Below are 24,388 nucleotides of genomic sequence, written 5' to 3'. Positions count from 1 at the left end.
GAAAAAAGTGTCAGAATGTCTCAGTATTTCATTTTTTATTTTGTGGAATCAGTTTGCTGAATATCCTTCTAGCTTCTTATAAACTTGTATAATAAATTACGATCTTAAAGAGCAATCCTTAATGTGTAACTCCCAGAAATGCGTTAAGTGGCTCAAGACATTTGCAAGACTTATTTGTCACTTTCCTGAAAATCAAAGTTGGACAGCCTTTATAATACACACACCAGTCATGGACATTGCTTTGCCCACTGCTACGCAGTCACTTCTACAGTGGAAATGGAAGCTCTACAACGCTGCCTGGCAATGCTATACATCTTTCCAAATGAAATACAAGTGATCTTTAGTCTGCCTAGAGTAAAATTACCTTTATACAATTCAGCCAGGTGATCAAGATGACTTGACTTTCAGGTGGGAAAGAAGATAGCACAATGGGGAATTCAATCTTAAACTGTTGAGCTGTCATCTGACAGCCCAAACAAAGCTACTTTGCGCTAATAGAGTGCTTTCTACTCCCTCATATTCCATTACTCAATTTGGAGAACAAAGAACATTTTTTGGAGGGCAAGGGTTTCTTTGTTTTTTTAAACAGAATATTACCTTTTTAAAGGTTACTTTGCCAGTATGTACCAATTTTCATATACGTATGTTATACATACATTCACACATACTCCTGTGTTCCTCCTATACTGTGCCATAGAGTAATACTGCATGATAGAGCTAATATAAATATTTATATTTTTCTATGAGCTTTTTGTTTACTTTCTGTTTAAGCTGACAATAGATTTGAAAATAACATTTAGTTAAACTGTCACTGTTAATGGTGCCCACCCAGGTACCTGCATCTGTATCTCATACCTCTTTTTTTACTCATCTGACTCTGTAAAAATCCTACAATCCTGAGGGGAGGGAATTAAGCTTGATTCAAAAGGAAGAAAGGTTTTTCTATAAAACTCCTCTTCTCTTTAGTTGTCAAATATTATAGATGGATCCTCCAATACTTTATTCCAAGAGGCAACAGGATTTTTTCTCTCAGTGTGGATAAAGCCCAGCATACGCTAACTAATCTTCCAGGAAACGTTTTATTAGCATCAATTCCTTGCCTGTGCTAACTCAAACACCTCCTTGCAGCTTCACCTTCCTCAGAAACGTATCCCACTCCTTACATGCTCATTACCTGTGTCTTCCAAGGGCAGCTGGGGTTTTATTTCCTGTTCTGCTATGTCTGCTACAACTGCTGCCGCCGCTTCAGAGGGTGGCTGCGGAGGCGAAGGTGGTGCCTTTACCGGTGTAGTGGACTCCGGGGTCTCAAATGCTTCTTCAGAGTCAGAGCTCCTGGTGAAAATCAAATGAGAGACTAGTGAGCAGAGTGAAGATTCACATTTGCAGGTTGTAGTTGGAAATGCAAGGCTTTCCGAGCTGATGGAATAGACCTCAGCTATCAGGCTACCTCTGCATTTCCCAAAGGAGATTTTACACTGCAGTATGGTTTCCAGAGCAGAATATCATGGCTATGGCCTTCTCCATATACAAATATTTATGTCACTTAAGACTTCTTTGTGTTACAAAAGTGAACACACACTTGGAAATAAATCCGTCCTGCAAAGCCTCCTCTCCAGTGTGAAGGGGCTCAACCACACAGACAACAATGCTGACACCCCTGTATTAGTTTCCAAAACTCTCCTCAGTTCAAGTGCATCTAAATCAACTGAAAAAAAAAAAAATAAAAAGGATCTTCTCAAGAGATTTCATAGCTTCATCAAAAAACCCATCCAAAATAGCATCAAATTTCTGTGTGTGCTCCTACAGGTGAGAAAGCAGACATGGAGATATCTGGGGTGCAGCAAATCCTTGTGCCTCCTGCTCCACAGAAATACTACATTCTATTTTTAGCAGAATTTTACCATAGCCTTTTTCAAACAGTAAATGTATGGCTTTGTTACACAAGGTGAGGCAACCTGTAAAATGCACAGAGTCCCAGTATTATCAATAATCCTTTTCTAGCACCATGTGCTCACACAGACTCAAAAACCCAGCAAGAAAACAGCAGCAAAATGGAGCCAACCGAATGAAACACAAGCTTGAAAGGCAGGAACTGTACAAAATGATGGGTAACCTAAACGTTAAGTGAAGACCTAAACCACACAAGGACACACAATTTGCTCTTACAGCAGTACAGCCTTAGGAAACTGTCCTAGATCTGAAAACTACAGATTTAAGAACTACTTGTTCTTAAACCAAACTGAGACCAAATTTTAGCTTTTCAACATTTCTTCCTGACGCTTTTTTCTGGAGCAAGGAATGTAGTAACAATGGTGTCATATTCAATATGCACTAAACATATGTTCAATAAGCATTTGTTGGTCAGATGCAGATTTTTACTGCTGGTCTGTAATAAAGTGAATTGAATATGACAGTTTTCTAAAGGACAGAACTGATTTGCCTATTTCCAGTGATTCTGTGCGTGGCTGTAGTCCCCACTGCTCCTCATGGCTGTCCGCACCCCACACGCCAGTACAATGGGGACAAAATCTGCCATGAAATGAAAAGCCATTTCATCCCCCAGAAGCACTCTACAAGCAGTCCTGAATTGAGGACTCTTCTCATTTCGTTCAAGTTAAAAGATAACTCTGAGCTGCCAGATTCTGTTTGGTTTCTCAAAGCTCATGACTATTTTAAGCAGCTCGATGGCAGGAGAAGTACAAGTGCGGGATTTGCATTCCATTACATTTGCCTAAATCCATCACAGCACGAAGCCTTCAGCGAGCTGGGAAGAAAAGACCCCGATGTCACCCCTGAGCAGAGTGGACCTGATTCTCCCCGGCTCCCTCCGCAGAACCCCAACAAGAGCTCCTGCTCCTCGCACGCCGTCGGGGGAATGCCACAGCCTAGCACCGACCCTTGCCTCCCCTGTCTGATCACCTCTCCTGTGCAAAGCAAAAGGACTCGTATTAGCAAATAGCTTTGGATTACTTGGGGATGTTTGGAGATATTTTTTTTTTTCTCCACAAACTTATGTCACTGCCTGGGGAACTGCTCAAAAATAGTGTGCCTGACTTTTGATTATATCTATTGCTCCTCAAAATACCTTCTTTGACATTGCCTAAACCATATTCATCCATCAGGCCACAGAACAGACAAATTGGAAGAGGTAGGCTGCAGCATTGTAAATTATAACCTCCAAAGACGCACTGTGTTCGAAGTTCAAAATATTGTAAGCTTAAGAACAGCTGCAAACAAAGAGCTTCTGCAAATAAAGCTGCACAACAGGTTTTCAACAAAATAACGCTTTCTTTTCCTTCCAGAGAGCCAGTTCAGGAAACTTTTAAGTTGAAGACTCAGAGAGACAAGAGTTGTCTGGTATTTTCCCAGTAGAGAAATGTTTCTTGTGTCATAAAAATAAACCTAGAAAGTTACCATCTAAACCAACAAAATGAAAGGTAATTCGTACCGCTCAGGCTTTCACATAATTCTGCATTGCGCTGTACTTAAATGATGCTTTGCTGTCTTCGTTCCGAACCCAAAGTGTTGCTCTGTAATACTGCAACAATAACAGTTGCACACGTTTAGACCCTTTTTCCCAAACTGCCTGCATAGCACATGTAACATATGCGGTAAATATATACACATATGTAATATAACTGAAATTGAAAAAATTCTCTATTTTCATGTCCTACTGATACTGGTAACTGCTTTGTTAAAATTGGCTTGATGGCACAGTTCTGTGTCCTCCCTTATTTAAATGATGGAAAGATGCTGTGCATTTTTATCTCCCTTTTAAATGAGCTACCTTTTTTATTTGGTCTCTTCCTTGGATGAGGTGGGCATAAGCATCTGAAGTAAAGTTCTTTTTTGTTCACCATATGAGCTTCCACACTGGAGAACCTCCCGAGTCGGAGGCAAGACAGTTGTGGGGCCTGAGCTCCAGCACAAGGCTTTGTTTTGCTAGTATTTAATAATCCCCAGAGTATTCTGATGCAATACTTCTACTTTTCAGCTGCACCCCTCCATAAGCAGCAGTGTAATCAAGTAAGAACTGTCTTAACAATAATTCAAATGCTGCTGAGTTTGTTATGAGAAGCAATCGTACTCGCAAACTGTGGTACTTATAGAAATATGAAGGGAAGCTGAACACCAGAAAAACGTTCTTTGTCAAAGCCTGGGATCTGGGCGGGAGCATAAAGCCTGGAAGCACACACCAGGACTATGCTCCAAGGTCTACATTACATATATCCTGGAAAAATTAGATCCTGTGTTCAGTTTTCCTTAGTGAAAATACGGATGGTCTCTCTTGCATAGGATATTTTTAAGACTACAGTCCTACTCTCAAACTGTAAGAAAAGATTTTCCCAGAACAACAGGATTTCCTGTGAAAAGGAAATTACATACTTCAGCCAGTTCTATTCATAATGTCTTTTCTCTGAGAAATACATGGAACACACAGAAAGAAAATAATGCTGCCGTGAAGTTCACAGTGTAAAACAGATTGCCAAACTGTGATATGCCGTGAGAATCTGCACCAATTCAAAGCTGTGCAAGGAGCAACCACCACGGATCCAGCTGTGGGCAGGCTCTCACAAAAGGACGAGCCCTTGTACATCTAGAGTATTATTCTGAAGCTCCAGCCAAGGATGAAGCATGGTGAGATGGGATGCAAGGGGTTTAGAGATGGAGAACTCGCTTGCTGGCCCCAGCTCCCAAGGTGGAAGTAGGGTGCCCAAGTGCAGAGTCCAAGTCTGCAGGCCTAGTTTGTGGGGCAGTGATGAGGTAAAAGCTACAGGAAGGAACATACATTCACATGTCCTTTTAGCCAGCTTGGGAAATTAGTGAGAGCTTGCCTTGATAGCATATGTCATGTAATTCCATCTGCATCCTTTGGGTTTTGTATATAATGGGCAAAAAAATATAGACTGTAGAAGCTACAAAATTATTAGATTGTAGTAACAGAATACAAAATGACTAGAAATACTCTTCTAGTCCATCTCTTTCATCACCTCCCTTCTCGACAGATACCATAAAGAGTAAATGTAACACATAGAGATGAGGGAGAGAAGCAGGGGAGGACTGAGAAATGCAAGAATCATACCGGACCAATACAACTCTGGCAATACTGCACCAACTTGCGGAGCAGGAGCGCTCCCACTCTCCTCTGGAAACTCTGAGGTCTTGCCCAGCCTGTTACATGAATCTCCGGAGGAAATACTGAAGGGAGTCACTAGGGCTGACTTTTCTTCACCTTTGGCCTTGCAGAAATCCAGTCTCATAAGTTACACTACCTTTTTTTGTAAACCACAGATGCTTGTAATTTTAAGTCCTCCATTATTTCAGAATAAAAAATTGCCTTTTTGTCACTGTAGCTGGGAAGCATTCGGTAAACAAGAAGACTTCTTTGTTCCACTTCCTCTCCTCACCGTTTGTCCTCTACAGGCACGACAGCCGCTGAAGTGAGGTCATCCTAGCTGTCACTTGGAAACTCGCTTCATTAAAAAGTAGTCTACCACAGAGCTATGCCACACCAGGAACCCTGCCGTCTGCCTCAGGTTCTTCTAACATTTACACTACAGCATTATACCCAATGCAAGTGTGTGCTCTGGCTTCAGTCCACAGGCTTTGACACAAGGACTGAGGTCAGCAGCATCACTTCCTATGGAGGGGCACATGGGAGCAGATCTGGAAGTGGCATGTGCCAAGGGAGCTCCACGGGCTTTTCTAGAGCTACTTCACGTAAAGTCAAATCTATATAGAATTTTTGTTTAGCATATAGCCTGCTTCAGAAAAAAAAAACAACCCATGCCTACATGCTTTATGGAGCGCTGATCTATTGGTGTGCAATATGGACAGTCTGGAGAGGAATAGGTCTGTGGTATTTTGAAGTTTTGAAGCCAGGAGCTGGAGTTGCATCATCGAGAAGTGTTGCCTGTGCTGGGAGTGGGCAGAGGAGGATGGAGCCAAAGGAGCTGCTCTCCACCAGCCGGGGTTGTGGAATCACAAGTAACAGTGTCAAGATGGGCTTCAGGGGGACCTGCTCCATGAGAGTCGAGGTGAACAGCCTCCGTCCACCTGTATTTAAATTTGTCTATTTTCTTCCGAACTTTGCATTTAGGAAAAAGTATGTGAAATTTGCTCATTAGTGGAACGTGTCCCACATTAATTGAGGTCTTTGTCAGCAATATCACTGATGCTCAGCTCGCACTCCATAAACTCATCCTTCTTGTTGGTACTGAAAAAAAACTCTATCCAGTAATTGTTTTGTCTCTATGTATCTTTGTTTTATTGACATCAGACCAGAGGCAACAATTTAAGTCTCATGGTGTATTTGGAAACATGACATATCGGGGGAGTGGGGAGGAGTCAGGTAATCTTACAACCTGCACACAGCTACAGCAAAACCGAAGTGTGCTCCATTGCCATCCAGGAGTGCTTGGAGGGTAATGAAACAAAAGGAAGGAATCCAAAGGTTTACCCATCTGTCCAGATGAGCTGGAAATAAAAAGGAGGAATGAGCTCTGTAGTCTCACCTCCATCGATCATTTTCAGAGATGATCCTCATAAAACCTGCATGAATAATTCAGGTCTGGTTTACTGATGAGATCAGAACCAAGGACGCACGCCTGGCTGTATACTTCTGAGGTCGATCCATTTTGCACAGCAAGAGCCACACAGACTGACAGATTTGAGAAGACACTCAGAAACTTCAAGCTTTAGAGTTTCCAAAGCCACCGAGGCAAGGAGTTCAGAGGTACACATTAATTTCAGTCAAAGCTCTTCTACTGTAAACAGTATCATAAAACCTTTGCAAATCTCCTGGTGCCATTTTCAATGGTAAAACTGATTTTTCAGTATAGGTCTTAAAAAAAAAAAATACATCAACAAAGAAAACCAACCAAAAAGAACACTGAGGCAGGACGTTTCAGCAATAGATCTCTCCAAACAGAAGATCAGTCCTACTCTCAACCCTGCCACTGAGCTGCTGCCAGTAAACGGCCTTGGCCAAGTCACTTCTGCATCCGCCTCAAGTCCGCCTTATCCACTCGTGCTGGGATCTCTAACGGCACAAACAGCTGCTTTGCTGTGGATGTGTACACAGTCCACAGGGGAAGAAAGACTGCTCGGTGCGCATTATGTTTGAGGGGTTTTGTTCCTCTGTTTATATAAAATTCAGTAATAGACAATCTCTTATAATTCATCTTGCGGTATCACTCATATTGCAGTTACACAATTCTGTAATACAGAGATACATACAAGCTCTTTTCTACCCCCTCCCCCCTTTCAGACTGTTACAAATGCAGCTCTGGATAATTCAAAATGACCAAGACAGCCCAAATGGTAATTCCTTTCCTGGAGATCCAGTTACCAATTTAGGCCAGCAGCCATTAGCTGACCCCAGGGCCTACTCATGAGGACCAAAAATATTCTATAGTTACAACAAAAGGTCACTTTTTCATCCCAGCACTAGGTTAGGATAATACCAAAGACGTGTCAGCTTTGTGTGCTATCATTTTTGTTCAGTATTTGCCTCCTCAGTGACTTCCAACCGACATGACATTCCACGTTAATTAACTGCTTTTAACACAGTATTTGTTACCTGTGTCATTGTTCGCCTACATGTTTTGAATATGAGACATCATTACAGATTTTAAAGTTTAATGTTAAATTTGTATGCATTTGCAACATATAGAAAACAGATATAACAGTAGATTTATCTGGTTATTTTAGGTATTAGATATTAATATTTGGTATCTGAATTAGTCTACCTATCAAACCTAGCATCCAAGGATCTGTTAAAGGCATTGTATTAAAAAACAACCCAAATACAAATGGTGATAGACATAAACCTCACAGAGCAAAGCCAGCAACCTTGGCCCAGCCTAGCAAAGCTGAAGGGTTGGTGACTCCTCAGGGACCACAGAAAGCCATCTGTCCCTGCAGGGAATGGTCTCCGTGCTGGGTCTGGCACTTGTATTGAGCCAGGGAGGTACAAACATGTCACTTACATGTCACCAGTACAAACATGTCACTTACATGTCACCAGCCTCCATTTACAAGACAGTTCCTTTAGGGACATATTTCTGACCATTAACAATTAAAGGACTTCTCTCATGCTGTTGTAAGGGTATTCAGGGACAAGACCATCCATCCTATGGTTAAATAAACTCACAACAAGCCTATATCAGGAGGAGACAAACTGCAAACTGGGTCACAAGAAGAGGATGCTGAGATGGAAACAGTGAGAGCACCAACCCTACCTTCAGCTCACGTCCTGCTCCTACCGGCACGATACCATTGTCCCACTGGAACGTTACTACTGATTTGCACACACGAGGTGAGAATCAAGCCTTGCAAATAAAATAAGCTAATGTTTGGGAAGCCCGAGGTAGCCACAGGAAAAGCAGAGTCTGTCGGTCTCCGAGGGTCTGCTCCAGCGAAATGCAAAATGCCCCAGACCACACCAGGAGTGGGTGGGAATTCACAGCTTTCCAGTGCCGAGTCTGTACTAAGCAGGTAAATCTCCTTACAGGGGAATACTTTTGTCTGCCATCTGACACGTATGGCATACGTACAGAATACGTATCATATGCGTGCCAGAAAAAGCAATTACACCTTGTGCCACTTACCTGCATTGCAACATTGGGGCCGTATTTTATAGACTCTGACTGGCAAAGTCTGATCATCAAAACAAAACAATAATATAATCACAGGATATTTCCGCTTAGACTATAATGCTGGAGAGTAATTTTTAGTCTTACTTTATAACACTCACCATTGCTGGTCTATAGATCACTCTCTCTATTTCTACTTTAAAACCAGATGTGGCTCAGTGAAAAATAGGTACAACTCCAGCTTCTTTAACCACAGCAATTTAAAATAGTTTTATAAAAGGAATCCCCAAAGTCGGATTGTTAGTTTCCTAGGTATCTTCATTCTTTATCCTGCTACCTTTCTGATGCATTAAAACCCTAGTAAAAACAATACTGTAGGACAGAAAAACAGATAAGTTTTTTTTTTAAAAAAAGGTTTTTGTGGAAGAACATTTCGCAATCCAAGTTGGGAGGTTGGAACAGGAATTATATTTTGCATTCATGGGTTTCTGCAGCCAAAGTCACATTCCACAAAATCATCCCTAGTTTCTTACCCAGCAGAGGTATTTTGCCCAATGTAAGAGCAGGGAAAAATGTCACGTGTTCGTTTTATGGCCTGAGCTACGACGCAACAGAGAAGCATCCTTCGCAGTTCTCACTTAAGAATAAAGCTTTTATCAAATAAATCCCATTCCACTGAAACGACAAAGACCTACTTTAGTGAGATGCAATTACACAAGAACTCACATTGACACCGGTGTATGCAGGAAGCAGGGCAGGCACTCCTCTGCAGAGAAGGATTTTAATATTGTTTCAGCATAAATATTCCTACAAGACCCACAGAAAACATGGCTCCCCAGAAAAATAATCACTATTACATCAAAGGTGATCCTTTCCGGCCCACAAGTGATGTGTCATGACAAGCACAAGGTCTAAGTCAGGGACACAAAGGAGGAAGATCATTCTGCATCATGTGCAGAAGCAGCCAGAGCCGTATCGCTGCTTTGGGCAGCTTTCTGCTTCTCCTCCACGCCACAAGCCCAAGGGTGTAACGTTCTCTGCTGCCCCAGCACATCTCAGACAGCTCAGCTGAAAGTGTTAATGATTTACGCCAGTGTAAATTTGGTGTGAAAGGGCTAACATGGCTCAGTTATATACTGCTACTGATGTAAAACTACTATCACTGCTCTTCCGATAACATTCGACCGCCAACGTCAAGTCCTCGGACAACTTAGTGTCTCAGCTGAGATACAAGAATCTGGATTTTCTTTTTTTACATAGGTGAGATAACAGAAATAAAATGCTATTTTCAGTTAAATACGCTACTCCTTTTCAGACCATTATGTGGGCTTTAGCAATGGAAACTAATACCTTGCACGTTATCCAAACAACACAGGTCAGTTTGGAAACTGTCTTCTAGAATAGATTGCAAAAAGAAACTTATGAACCCCTTAAACATTAATCACTTACTGTAAAAAGGCCAATTTTTCCTCACAGGATGGTTACATTTAGAGAACAGGATGAGAACTGCAGTGGAGGAGAATTAAAAGGGCATAATCACCAAAAAGTAATGTTGATTTTTGTTTTTTAACCTATTGTATTATAAGTAATCTTCCTACCATAACTGATATGGAAAGAAGGAATTTTTATTCCTACTTTTTCTGCTTGTTTATTCAGCAACTTTGAGAGCATTTTGTGCGGAAGCCAAATTCACACTCCCCCAACAAAGGCCATTTCCTGCTTTCACACAGCAACCAGAAAGAAATGTCTCAAGCTGTGGGAAGCCACATCTGAAGGAAAAAAGACTGAGAGATAGAACATGGCATACTTACAGCAGTACTTCAAACTAATAAAATCATTTTTCTAACTGATTAGGAAGAAGTTCCCCATGCTGCTTTAAATCATGTTAAATTCTCCCTTTTTATTGCTTTTCCTGAGATCTAACAGGGTATGTTTTTCAACACTACTGATATAAATGAATAATGAAACAAACCTCCATCCTTTCTGGTCAGCCTACTTTCTCTTTTACTGGCTTCAGCCTGAATAATGAAAACATCTACATCTGTTACAGAAACAGGACTCAGAATTGAAGAAATTTTTAATCCCCGTGTTCCTTCCATGCAGATGCTTTATTCTCAGAGGAGCAACAGGAAAATACCGTTTAATTAAACGCACTCATCTTCAGACATCACAACAGCAAATATACTCATGTGTCCCTAAATCACCAGAGGCTGCTAAACACATAAATCCCTTAAGAGATGAGAAGAAACAGTAAAGATGCAGGATACCCCAATATCCAGGGTAGAAAATACTTACCACAAATATAGTTATAATCAGTTAATACATAATAATCCCAGTCAGTGCTGCACTTTGTTCACCCTGCTAGGTTAGGGTTTGGTGTTTGAAGCAGTAGTTGATGTTTTAAGTATTTAATACCCATGGCAAGTATCTTTCCTCTGCCTATAGTGCCAAGCTCTAAAGTTTTAATCCAGGAAACACATCCTGTTAACTACCTCCTCAGCAAGCATCCATGTGCTTGTGCTCACTGCTGTTGAGCATCATGCAATGGCTTCAAGGGAAAATAATCAATAATTCATTGGGAGCTGGAGCCAGAGCCTTAGGTTTGAAATTGCTTTGCTTATTGGAACTACCTTTTAAAAGCAACAAGGCTTTCCAGAGCCACATCTCTGCTCTGCCACACCACTCAAAAGCGGGACCTGTGGACAGAACAGCGACTGTGAAGTGCAGAGATGAATATATGACACCCATAATCCTTGGGGGATCAGTTTTTCCTGAGAGGCATGGAGATTTGTGAAAATAGCGAGATGTGGAAATAAGACTCTGTTTCTGCAATGCTCACAGTCCTGGAGGTAAGGACTACATGGAGGGCGGAGAAGGGAGGTGGGGAGTCCCTGTGCTAAAAGGGAAAAAGGGGAGAAGAATCCTTCTGCCCCCAACCTGCTCCATATTCTTTCTCTTTTACCCCCGCGCAGCCTCCGTAAAGCTGCGCAGGGTTCCACGCAGATTCTCACTGACGCTCCTCTACTTCAACACATGCAGCAGCTGCATGGATAGAAACACAGCCGGGAAGCAATAGGAGCAAAGGACAAAAACTACCTCAACCTCTTAACAACAACAACAAATCCTCTCACTGGGCTATAATACTTTCATCTGCTGACTCAGGGGTGGGTGTGATCCTTCTGCTGCCACTCCAGCCTGGTGTAGCTCTTGGTGGACTTCTCGTTGACTTCAGCAGAGCTGCAGCTTTACCTCTCTGGCAGGCACACTGTGCTGCTCTAGCTCTCAACGCAATGAAACCGTCCCTTTCGCTAAGTGCTGCGTGAACGCCCAGCTCAGGGAAGTGCCGACTCGGCAGAACAGCATGCTGGAAAGAGCAATCCCCAACATGCAGTGGCACCTCACCAGCTGGCGCCCCAGCTGTGCTGCCCACAGGTCTGCCCGCTGAGGAACATCGGCGCTGAACCTTCCCCTCCCAGGCTCCCGTCTCAGAAGGGGACAGTCCTGCCCTTGGGAAGTTAAACAAAGGGATTCAAATTCCTTGCTCATCCTCCCCCTCCGTTGGCAACCAAACCCTTCTCTCAGCACAACACTGGACTCATTTCTAATGAGAGCAATGAACTGTTATTAACAAGACTGACAAATGCAGGTTTCTACACTGAAGGAAATCAAGAATCACGTAAGCTTTTGAGTTTAACTGCTACTAGGTTTCAGATACAATCTGGTCTACATTTAGCCCTAGGAACAAGCTTCTTTTGTTTAGAAAAACCCTACCTTGTAAATTTGAACATAATTCTAAGGATTCTGTTTATTCAAAATCAAATGGAAAGCCCCAGATTTTCCCAAAGTTTACTTTTCATCCCAACAGAACCCAGTTCTTCCTTGGGAAAGCAAGAGGCTTCCCAAGCACCCATTCATCTCCTTACTCAGTCCTCGCAGCAGAGGGAGAGGAGCTGTAGCAAGCAGTACTGTGGGGAAGCAACAAACAACATGAACAGGGCTCTACAATTACCCTGCCGTCTGTTTCAGAGATATCTACAGTTGCTTAAACCAAAATTCAGTTCACATGCTATACATTTAGACAGTCTTTGGTTTATACAGCTAAAGAGAGATCTTAGTATCTTGTCCAGTATCACCATCAATGAAGGCTCTCAGGCAAAAACGAGCCTTGAAAGAAACCTCTGAAACCTCAGACTGTGGTGGAAAAAGTAAATTAATTCAAATTTTTTTTCCCATTAAGCTGTCTCTCTGGTGCTAATGAGAGTACAAAACATGATATCCACAGTCCACTACTAAACTCAGATGGCTGCTTCAGAGCATTTAAGGATCTGAAAGGAAATTACACCTTTTTTCCTTGGAAGTTATATAATATACATAAAAATATATTTGTTTGTTTCTTACAGCAAACATACCCACTTTCTCAAAGAAAATGCAAACTGCATTGAAATTCTAGCTATAATTAAAACTCTGCCTTTTGCCACTGAGAAACCTGCTTACCTGGACTAAATAAGAAGTTTGTTACATAGCTAAACCTTTACAAAGCATCAGAGACGGATAAGGAAATGGTAACTGAGGCATTAGCAAATACAAAAACTCTATAGGTGTAAGGTCTTAAAACAATGGAAATGTGTTTATAATAGACAGAACCCTTTTCTATGTACTATAATCATTTTAGAGAAAGATTAAGAGCACCCAGACTGTTATCTCTTGCAACACACAGGACTGAAAAGCATCTTTGATTTAAATTTAACAAGCAGTTACTTGACTGCTGGGTCAAGCAAAGCAAAAAGCAAAAGCAGACAGAGAAACAGTTCTGACTATGAGTGACAGCTACAGTGCATGTGCAGGAATCCCTTTTCATTCATGTTTTTACTACTTCACATCAGTTTGTATTTTCCAATTTGCCTGTATGTCATAATACATAATAGATGACAGCAGCTCCATTATGCATGGCATAGGGCACACCATTCTGTATAGAACTTTATAATACAGACGTATTTGCCAGATGTGTGGCATGCCTTGCTAATAGAAGGGTGAGTGATTCTGGGGTCTTTTTATTTTGTTTTGAAGTCTAAACGTGACCTGCCTACTTCCAGTGACAGATGTAGCAGTTGATGTAATAACCTCTCATATCAAAGGAAGCGCTGTCATTGACATCAGAGATGAGATCCTTTGGACTCAAATAAGGAAGGCTGGAATAAAAGACAGGGGAGATTGACAGAAGAATTTGCTTGCTGCTTCTGGTCCATTCTCTCTTAAGTAAAACACCCCCACACCTTCCAGCACTTCACCCTATTTAGTAGACAAATCTAGTAGACAGAGTATGCTCTACTTACTGGTGGGGATGCTTAGTGATGACTGTCAATAAGAGGAAGAAGAAAAAAACAAATTTATGTAGAACGCTGATACTAGGTAGAACTATCTGTCAAGGGATTAACTCAAACTAAACACCAATTCAGTAACAAGTAACTTCTCCCAAGACCCAAATTCTTTTCAATACTACATCTCTCTCTCTCTCTCTGTATATATACACCACTCTTCCGTGTATATATTCATTGAGATGATTTTCCTATGTATAAGCATATAAAACTGTGAAAATATTTTACCAGACTAATCTCTTTCCAACTTTTAAGAACCATACAGTGGATTCTTTTAAGTTTGGGAGACAGAAAAATAAAGAATGTGGTAGCAAGCAAGGGCTGCATTTTTGTATGTATGCCCAGATATCTTTTGTATATAGATGCTTATATACACACATACACACAGAACAGCTGCTCCCACCTCTCATGCACAAGGCTGAGTCAATCCAATCCAAATTGTTCTGAGTCTTTCCAGCAAGCAACAACAAACGAAAAGACCACGCAGCAGAAGAAATGCTGAAAAACAACCCACAAGGGCACCAACATCTTGGCCTGCTACCCATGATCAGTAACATTCCATTTCTTTCTTGGAGCCTGATCCAGCTCCCACTGAAGTCAGTGGGCATTTCAGCATCAACTTCAGTGGGAGCTGGCTCAGTCTTCAGTCATTTTCCTCTTGGATTGGCAAGGGATGAAAATGTTAGAGACACAGCACATAGAGCTCCTGATGGGAGGAAATAACACATCATCAGCCCTTTGGCGGATCAAGAAATGGGCACTGAATGTAAATCCTGCCCAGTTGGTGGATGGACAGCAACCATAATGCTCCCCAAAAGGAAGGTGTGGTTCATGCTCAGGAGAAAGGAAACTTTTCCATCGGAGAAAAAGAAAATAAATTCACGATGACAACTGGCTAAGAGCTACCAACATTTAAAAAACTAGCAACATTTCCAGTTTCCTAATATTTAAAAAGTATTATCAAGGGAGAGAAATGTATTACTATTAAAAAGAGAACCACTGACATATAGGTGATAGCATTTGGCAAGCCGAATTCTGTCTCAGCAGGACAAAACTGGTGTCTCAGTGTAGCCCAGACAGCGCACGTAAGCATACTGTCACAAGTGCACTAGATGTAAGCGTGTACGCACCTGAACAAATTCGTGCATGCTAAACATCATCATAGTGTCATCTGCTTTTATTTCAACCGAGTCATTTCCTATTATCTGATTGAAACGTGCCCTTGATTTAGCTAAATCTATGACCACCAGGGTGCCTGCTGCAATTTGCAAAGCACATGACAGTGCTTATAATGTCAATAGCGAGGTCTGAACCACACCACTTTTATCTGCAGTTAACTTTTATTGTCATGGGCTTCCCTTGGGCTTTCCCTTTTTTATCATTCAAAATTGACTTTTTTTTTTCTTTAAATAAAAGGACAATTGTCTGCTGCCAGTGACTGAGTCACTAACAATCCACAATGAACAACAGAATACCCCAGGCTGTCAGTATCAATACTGGTTTTATCAAAAATACTTTCATCCTAGCTGAAACAAATCTACATTAAAATTGAGAATTTGTCAAACACACACAAAAAGAGCATATATAATCACGGACACACTCTAAAATCTTAACCTAGACTCCTTTTCAGCACCACTTCTACCATCAATTTTTTTCTACGACTTTCCCTAGTGTTTAGAGAAGAAGTCCATCATAGGACACTTTGGAGGAACTCCTAAACCAGCAGCTATTTAAGGGATTTGTTTGTCTCTGTACTTTTTTGATGCTAACATATTCCAGTAATGATTTCTGATTTACACCCCTAATGAACTCAGATCAGCCAAATCCAACGGTGCTTTCCCTTTGTTAAGGAGCTGTCTCTGTTAGGCAGTCAGCCTCTGCTGATGGCTAAAATGATGACTTGCAGGGATGCTGTAACTGTATGGGCAGGTACCCAGCTTGCCTGGGACGTGGCCAGACGTTTTTGCCTCTGAACTATCACTGCCATTAAGGAACTTGCTTGTGTTTGCAAAGTAAGTTAAATATAAACTCATTAAAAAAGCGTTGGTAAAAGTTACAGTGGTTAGGGTATAAAGTAAAAAACCTCAGACCAGAACCGATTACCCGCTACATCCTTCGAGGACATTCCTATTCTCAGAAAAATGGGCCTGTACTTTCTCAAGGATAAAGAAACATCTCCATTCTTAGCTCATTTTGAAGTGTATTTACTTGGAGTGAAGAAAATGGCACGCTCCTTTAGTGATTTAGTTAATACAAGATTAGACGTATCTTTCACAAACTCTTCCCAAGGACATCAACAGTTACCAAACGACACCTGTGCTAAAAATGTATCTGTTGATTATGACGGACCTTAAAAGACCATATTGAAACCCCACATGAATGACTAACTGCAAAAGATAAGTATATTTTATATATAAAAGGAGTCATTGAAAGAGATGACAATATAATTTACTCATGTGCCCCCAAAACATATACATATATATACCTTGATCAATATGTTCTTCAACAGAATGCACTCTTAAAAGGCTGTGAAAATTGTAGATAAAAGCCACTGAACTCTGCTTTAGCTACATCTCTTTTATTGCCCAGTCCCTGGATCACTGTTAAAAATCAACATGAGTTCATGCAGATGAAAACGTAGTTTACAGTACTTTAAAGATAATGAGGCATCCATTTATTCCACCATATCATTAAAATAGATGCTGTATATAGGAGTGTCAGTACTATGTAAGATGGAACTATACAGAAAAAAAATCTTAATTGGTGAAGCTATACATCAGTGGAACAAAGGATGCAGAAATGCTGTTAGGCCTGTATCTTACAGATACAAGGAGACAGTATCAAGCAAAGCTAGCTGCTGAAATACTGGAATATGACAATAGGGACCATATACCTACTTGTAAGGCCTGTTATAGAGGCAAAACTGTCAGTTACTGCTGTATCATTCCCCAATGACTTTGAAGCACTTATCTCAAACATACAAAAGATGTCTCAACTCTCAATCAGATCTACCTTATTAAGAAGACATTACCTTAAAAAAAAAAAAAAAAAATGGAGAGACCTACATGAGGCTGGTTTGTAGACTAGCCCTAGTGGATACATACCGAAAACTTACCAGAACACATGACCAAAAATTAACTCGGTGTTCAGACGTGTTAGATAAATGTGACTTATGGAATCGAAATGACAATAGCAGACAAGGCAATTCTTCTAAAATCCGCTCAGAGGGAAGGTCCATGCTCTAGCATGCCAGCTTAGTAGTTCGGGGTGGAGGGTTAGGGAGAAAAGACTGTTGGCTAAGTAAACCAATAAATCCTCAACCAATAAATGACAAAATCCTATTTACAAATGGGAAATGACTCTGCTGTTTCTGCATACGCATACATATTTCTGCACTTTCATATACAATTTAGCCATCTGAAAAAGTGGTATCTTGTTCTGAATAAGCAATAATTGTTTGCTTTTTCCTCCCTCCCCCCAATGAACCTTTCAGAGTTGGCCTTCAGCGAGGAGAGATCTAAGGACACCCTGCTTATGATTCATCACAGGATATAATACCATGAGAGGGACGGATGCTGACAAGGGTGATGTGACCTGAAAAACAGTATCTGTATAGAGAAAAGCAAAAAGAAGCTCTGAGAAAACAGTTAAATGCAGCTCCATGCTGTGCATTTTAAATAGAAAACACAGAGGTGGTGGGCTTGGGAGGGGAGCAGGGGTGTGTTTTTGTTCACTGGAAATGGTCACCGTGTTTGATTGATTATGCATCCAAAACATAAAAAGACAAAACATATGGTACACAGCTATTGCTCGACACAAATGAATCGAGGTGGTCAGTCCAAGCGAGGTGCCTTCGTACTAGGAGAGCATTGTAAAATATAACTCGCAATATTCAGCAAAACCTTAACTGCGTCTCCAGCTGAATGCAATTAGCATTAAACAAAGGCCTCAGACACAAAAGTCAGCTCCTTAACGCACCGCACAGGTTAAGCGCAGAGAGGCTGCAGGCCCAACGGTACAGCGAGAAAAAAGAGGAGAGCAAAGGGAATCCACACTTACATGGCCTCTGATGGTTCCCGGTTCAGGCTACCTGTCTGCGCCTGCTGCAGAGACTGCGACCCTCCCATCCTCAGCGTGCCCTCGGGTTGAAGCTAGACGCGAGCAAGGCCAGCTTCCTCCGTACTTCCACCAGCAGTGAGCCCTGCGAGCTCTGGCTGTGTAGAGGCTGCAGTGCTGCAGTGCAGATGGAAACAGCTGCTCGCATCAGTGGCAGCACAAGCAGAAACACTTCAGCAGCAGCTTCTCCTCTCTGAACTGTTGCCAGTTCGTTCTTTTTTTTTTTTTTTTTTTGGTCCAGATGAACGCTATTTATAAAATCAAATCAAATCCCAGACACTGTGACAGGCAAATCATCTGCTAAACATCAGTGGTCCAAGCAGCTACAGTGCAAGCGCCTCTAACACAGGACTATTGGCTATTGAATCTGGCTTAAAAAAAAAAAAGAAAAAGAAGAAGAAGAAGAAAAGCAGACCCTCCCTTTAAGCACACATTGTCAGCTACTGTGGCTCCCTGAGGACCTACAGGCAGGACCATTACATTGTGTTGACTCAGCTGATTTGAAATGCAAATGCACGTGTGCACTGGACGCCGTGCATACATCTCCCTCTAATAACAGGCAAGTTGTGCACATCGGGACAATTGCGGAGCGGATTAATAAGCAGAACGGCTGCTTTTTTTTTTTTCATTTAAACAAATGAGCTCATCCCTCTTGCAAAAATGGAATCTTCCATGAGGAACGTAGGGAGAATATCATGAGCAGCCAAGGTAAACAAGCCAATGTGGGAGCGGACCCTACGCGGCGCAGCTCCATCCAACATCGGTGCACTTAACCGTTTTGCTTCTGCCTGCGCGGACCCCCTTGCTGGACGATGAGGTGGAGAGCCGTGGGGATGCCCATCATCTAATACCAATGTGCTTAGTGGTGAGGCTTTTTAAGCCCAGAAAAGTACAAGCCCAAGCAAAGAGCATTCCAAGCCCAACGAATATGCTTATCCATTTGCCACCGCGGAGGTACCAGGGTTCTGGGAATTCACATGCGTAACAAGCTGAAAGGGCTGGGCACCACTGCTCTCCACATCACCGTCTTTAGCAAATAACAGACGCTCCACATACAAGACATTTCGCATCACTAAGGGAGCAAAAAAAGAAATTAAAAAAAAAAAGTATCAGTTGCACTACTGTCTATGCGACGAATTAAACTCTAGGGACAGAAATGGCTTGAAGCTATGTAACAATTATGGATATGTGACAGGGCTGAGAGGTCAAAAGGATCAGATAAATTGAACAGAAATATTAAAACATACTAACTTCCAAGCACCTACCATAGCATGGCCTTTGAGTTTCAGTAAAGGACTCACTAGGCTCACAGCTTAAAGAGCTTCTGGTTTTTTTCTCTGCTTGCAAAAAGGGAAACCCAGTAGGGTTTGCTTACTTTACAAAAACAAGGGTTGCCGTATACAAGTGCAAGGTTCTGTCTCCCTGGGTGCACCCACAATAAATTGTTCTTGGGATAAAAAGAAACAAAGATGCTTAGTGAACATGAAGCACATCTCACTTCCTGAGATGGCCTAAAATTAAATTGTTCTATGAACAGCGGCAAAATAAATGTGCCGGGTTTTCTCCCTTTTTTTTTTTTTTTTTTTAAACTAAGGGGAAAAGCTCATGAGCCAGCACTTATGTTTAACCACAAACTTCCAAGCAAGTTACAATTTTGGGGTTGTTTCATTTCTGGTGAAAGCCAAATCCTCATTTCTTGTGTCTCATTGCTCAACACTCAAGTCCCCCAGAGAAGCAGCGGCACCGCCTCACTGTGGGACTGAGCTTCAGAACTTCTCGTGCCCAGCTGGGTGCCCGAGCCATGGTTAACCCCCAAGCACTGCTCTGATGCTCCCTTGTCACAGTGGCAGCAGCTCACTATGCCTTCGGTATTGCCAGCTCCCAGGGGAAGGCTCTCACCGCCTGGGCAGCCCGACCTGCCCAAACAGCCATTTCCAGTCATCACCAGGCAAGAGACTCGTCCCGGGGAACCATCACAACTCTGTAACTCACAGAGTGAGAGCTGAAAATACAGGGCAGTGTCACTTGACAGGTTTGCACCGCTTCTGTGCTAGAGAATACAGGCTGCGTTTTAGCCCTTTTACAAGCAGTGACTTTTCTTCACCAGATATTTACCAGGGTAAGCATAAAATGCCACAAACTGGACAATTTTGTTAATGACAGCAAATCAACAGAGCCAAATAAAAACACAACTCATTGTGCAAAATTTTAACACAATGTCAGGTAAACGCTTGTCAGGTGCATTCCCAAGTAAGTAAAACACAGAATTTGAAGAAAGCATATCAAAAGCCCCATGTACACTCTGGCAGTAGATTTGAAATGGTTAATAACTCCACTATTTCCATCCAATATGGGAAATGAATGGTACCAGCTAACAGACTAAAATTACATGGCTGTATTCAGAGGCCCTATTAGGTTGAGGTTACAGCTTCAGTTCAGTATGTAATAGCTCTGCTGAACTACAGAGGACTGGTCTTTTGAATATCGTAAGAGCTCCCTACTGGATTTCATTTGTTACACAGAAAAGGAAGACATTGAGGAAAAAAAAAAAATCCCTAGGAAAGGAAACACCGTATTGAGAAAGTAAAGCCCTAGCAGGTACCTGGAAGCCAAGAGGGAGAACACAGGCACTGCTTGTCCTGCCATTGGGAGAACAGAAATATTGTGGCATCTTCCTAACATGTGTAAAGAATACATTTAAAATCCCTGTCAACTCCCTCAAGTTTCACAGGTACATCTATTAAGTAAACCAAGGCCCAATAAAAAAAGGCTTGGACTGAACCCTATTCTGAGGCAGCATGGTCCTTTCAGGAGCTGTATAGTGGAGAAAGTTTTTATACCATTCCCCAACACTTCTGTGCAACAGACATTTGAGTGCCACTAGAAATCCCTGGTCTTGGTTGTTCACTGGCAGTCTGCAGGATCAAGGGCTTCAGCCTTTCGAGCCCAGCTATGCCCCTGGTCTCTCTGCACGTACTGTTCAGGTCAGCAGGGGCTCTGGTCTACGGTGAGGGGCGTCACGGACAAGGTATTGCCTCCTTCTGCCCTCCCTCTCACCCCAGTTTGTGTGCGCAGCTCATGGCACGGCTCAGAGGTTCACCGCTTGCCGCCTCTATGCTGCTCCTGCTTGTAAAGGGCACAGGATTTAACTCTTCTCCTCCTTTGAAAAATAACCATCCAAGCAGCTCAATTACCGCAATGTGAGCCAGAGCACAGGTAAAACAAGAACATGGGCTGCAACACCAGTGCATGGTGGATGTGCTTCTGTCAGTTCAGTGTCAATACTTCACTGACTGGCCAGAAGAGAGCTGCTTGGAGCCTCAGAAAAATGCTTCAGGCCAAAAATGAAGGAGCTTAGTCTGTTACACCCAAAAGCACCTGCACAAAAAGAAGTTACATGCTCGAAAGCAGTGGTGGTGGCTCCAACCAAGTACTACATCAACAAGATCCAATGAGAGAAACTAAAATTAGGAAACCCAAATCAAATCAACCTTTACCTGCAAATTCCTAGTAGCATGTACAGTTACCTCATGGGGAGGGAACGCATTTAATAATTTCAAAACTCCAGGCTGCGATGGTCTTCCAAAAAAAGATGTGCTCTAAGTAAGCCTTGGACTTAAAATTTGTTTTGTTGCCTCAGGGATGCAAGTGTAACGAATAATAGACTGCAGTCTCTGGGCAACACCGTGCAAGAAGCCAGACTGTAGAGTTACTTCTGATGTGGCCATAAAATCTGTTACGCTACAAAGCTGTCTGTGGACCAACCCACGGTTGAGGTCTGGAAAGGATCTGTCATTTTGCTTGTTGCTGCATTCACCTAAACCCACGTATTCTTTAAACTACTCTAGATGCTCAGAGGATCATGTCACTCATTTCACTTCTTGCACTTCAGAGAGAGGGGACATGTAATTACACATCATGCAACTACAGCAGTGCGCTTGCAAAGCTGGCTCTGGCCTTTCATTTCTCTGTGGGGCAGAAGTGCGGAGTCTGATGGAGCTCGAGTCTGAACACAAACGTGGTGTGACCAGCAGCATTGGAAGGTTCTCCCTGCTGCCTGCCCTGATCGGTAAGAAGGACCTCGGATGAGAGGGGAGCTCTCCCTCTCCTGCCTGGCCCCAATCCATGCCCTGAACCTGCCAAGGAGAATCAATTTAGTACTAAATTTAGTGCCAGCTTTTAAAAATATAAGAACTGTGTTGACACTGGAAGTATGTTTTGTAAGAACTTCTCTGGAACCTGAAAAACATACGTATGTAGCTGAAGAAGAAAAAAAAAATTTACAAAAATCCCACTGTGACTTCAAAGGACTTAAAGATGCCCCAGGCATTTCAGCCTAGGGATGAACAGCCACATACGAACTTACTGTGATCCCACTGCTGAAAAAGACTGAGTATTCAGTACCATCCTCTACATTACCATTTTCTGTTCCTGCCTGTTTCATCCATTTAAGCAAGAGCCGTATTTTGGCCTATACTAAATTAATGTTTTATTGAAACTTGGTATCTATTGGTTAGTTGTTTAAAACACTGTACAGGCCCTTAAATATTTGGTCTTATTACACTTCATGTTTACATATAAATTCAGACTTTGGTCACTTGCACCCAGTCTGAAATTTTTGGCTTCCATCAAAAAACAGTGCTGGACAGGACTGTGATAAGGTTTACGATACACTGAAATTTATGTTCTGTTTCTTTGCTCTTGGCTTCACTGTCCATCGTGCTAGGCATTTACACTAGTTATAAACATGACCACACATACACACGTGGAAACATCAAAGAGCCTACTGAAAGAAAACCCTCCCGCACACATCCATCCCCCTTGGGAAGCAGTGGGTGAATATTAAGCTGTACCTCCTAGCTGCAATGTATTATTGAGTACCGTGCAGAAATGAGCACCATATAAAGCAAACTTTATAAATTTATAAATAAAACAATATAAAGCATAGAACAGAGCAAAACCAAACATCTCAATTACAAAAAGGAGTTTCTCTAGTATCCCGAGAACTGCAGCCCAAGCTCTGAGGAACAGTACTGTCTACCAAAAAATAAAAAGGGGAAAATGCTAACAAAGGATAGATTATTGTTTAAACAGAATCCCTCCTCCCCCAACTTTTTTTTTATATTTAGATGATATTGCCTTTGGATCCCAAAGCCTTGAGTGCAGCCTGGGAAGAAGTTCTTACCCCAAGGACTACCTTATTACTAGGCTCCCAGGTATCCAAGGGCTCATGACTAGGGCATCCGTAACAACAGCCTGCTAAGGAACAGCAACATCTTTCCTAAAGGACTAAAAGGACACAATTGCTCAAAAAAAAAAAAACAAACAACAAATCAACACTGTTGTGTACAGACACGGTTGCAAGGCAAACCAGTGCTTCTGGGAGGCTGGCTGTACTTTTTAGAACACATTAGCACATAAAAGCATTGACATCTTTTGAAGTACAGTGGTGACAGCCTCTTTAGGACACTGTACTCTAAAACCGTTCCAGGAGCACCAGCCCTCCTTGGCCTTTGCTGATACGTTGTCTAAGCACAGGCTCCGTCTGCTAAGTCCTTCCCAGAAATACCGGTCTCCCAGGGTCAGTGTTGATCCTTGTGTTACAGAGAAGATCAAGCAGACTGTTTTCAACCACGTGGGCACTCAAGGTTTGGAGTTCATCTTTCTGAAGGGTATACAGTAAGCAGTTTTACAGGCTTTTAAAGAATTCAAGCATTCTTCTTTATAGGCTGCACAAAAATACATGGCTGTAGACATGTTACTCATATTCCTCGGCTAATTTACTCACCATGCGTTTTTTCAGTCCTGGGACATTTAGGATTTCTTTTTTTGTTTGTTTATTCTCCAAATCAGTCTCTCTCACTCCTGCAGACAGATTTTTGCTGCTTAGTCTTACCTCCGTCTCTACAGTGACCAAGAGAGGATCTATCTTATAATTTCCACTTCCCTTGAGGAGAGTCACTTAAAAGACCTCTTCAAGCAATGAGCTGCTGAGGCTGCCAGTTGAACACAACAAGGCATTTGCTACCCTTCACTCTGGTTCTTCACTTTATCCAGTTAACTCTACTCTTACGTTAGGCCTAGAGATGTGCCAGCAGGAATCTTTGCAAGACCACATTGATCTTGCATTTGTTTTTCCAGCCAGGTCATTCCACGATCCAGCTCACTGCCTGCATCGCTGTGGGACAGGGACAGCGACAATACTTAATGGTGGTACAGTCACCAAATCCTTCAGAAAGTAACACCTAAGGACAGAAAGCAACCCTAAACCCTTCAATCTCCTTCTCCCCAGACGTGCGA

The 24,388-nt window shown here is 42.1% G+C and overlaps 1 protein-coding gene across 1 annotated transcript in view; it reads right to left on the bottom strand.

Moving 5' to 3' along the window:
* TACC2 (transforming acidic coiled-coil containing protein 2) overlaps positions 1-24,388 on the bottom strand; it is a gene marked incomplete at both ends in the record, with an annotated part of 127,636 nt that overhangs the window by 44,050 nt on the left and 59,198 nt on the right. The window contains one exon of the mRNA XM_082002323.1: positions 1,175-1,332. Within this exon, the coding sequence (XP_081858449.1) occupies positions 1,175-1,332 (158 nt within the window). The remainder of the gene's footprint in view (positions 1-1,174; positions 1,333-24,388) is intronic.

Source organism: Phaethon aethereus (assembly GCF_964289735.1).
Source record: "Phaethon aethereus genome assembly, chromosome: 7".
Lineage (NCBI taxonomy): Eukaryota > Metazoa > Chordata > Aves > Phaethontiformes > Phaethontidae > Phaethon > Phaethon aethereus.
This window is presented reverse-complemented; position numbering and strand designations above follow the sequence as displayed.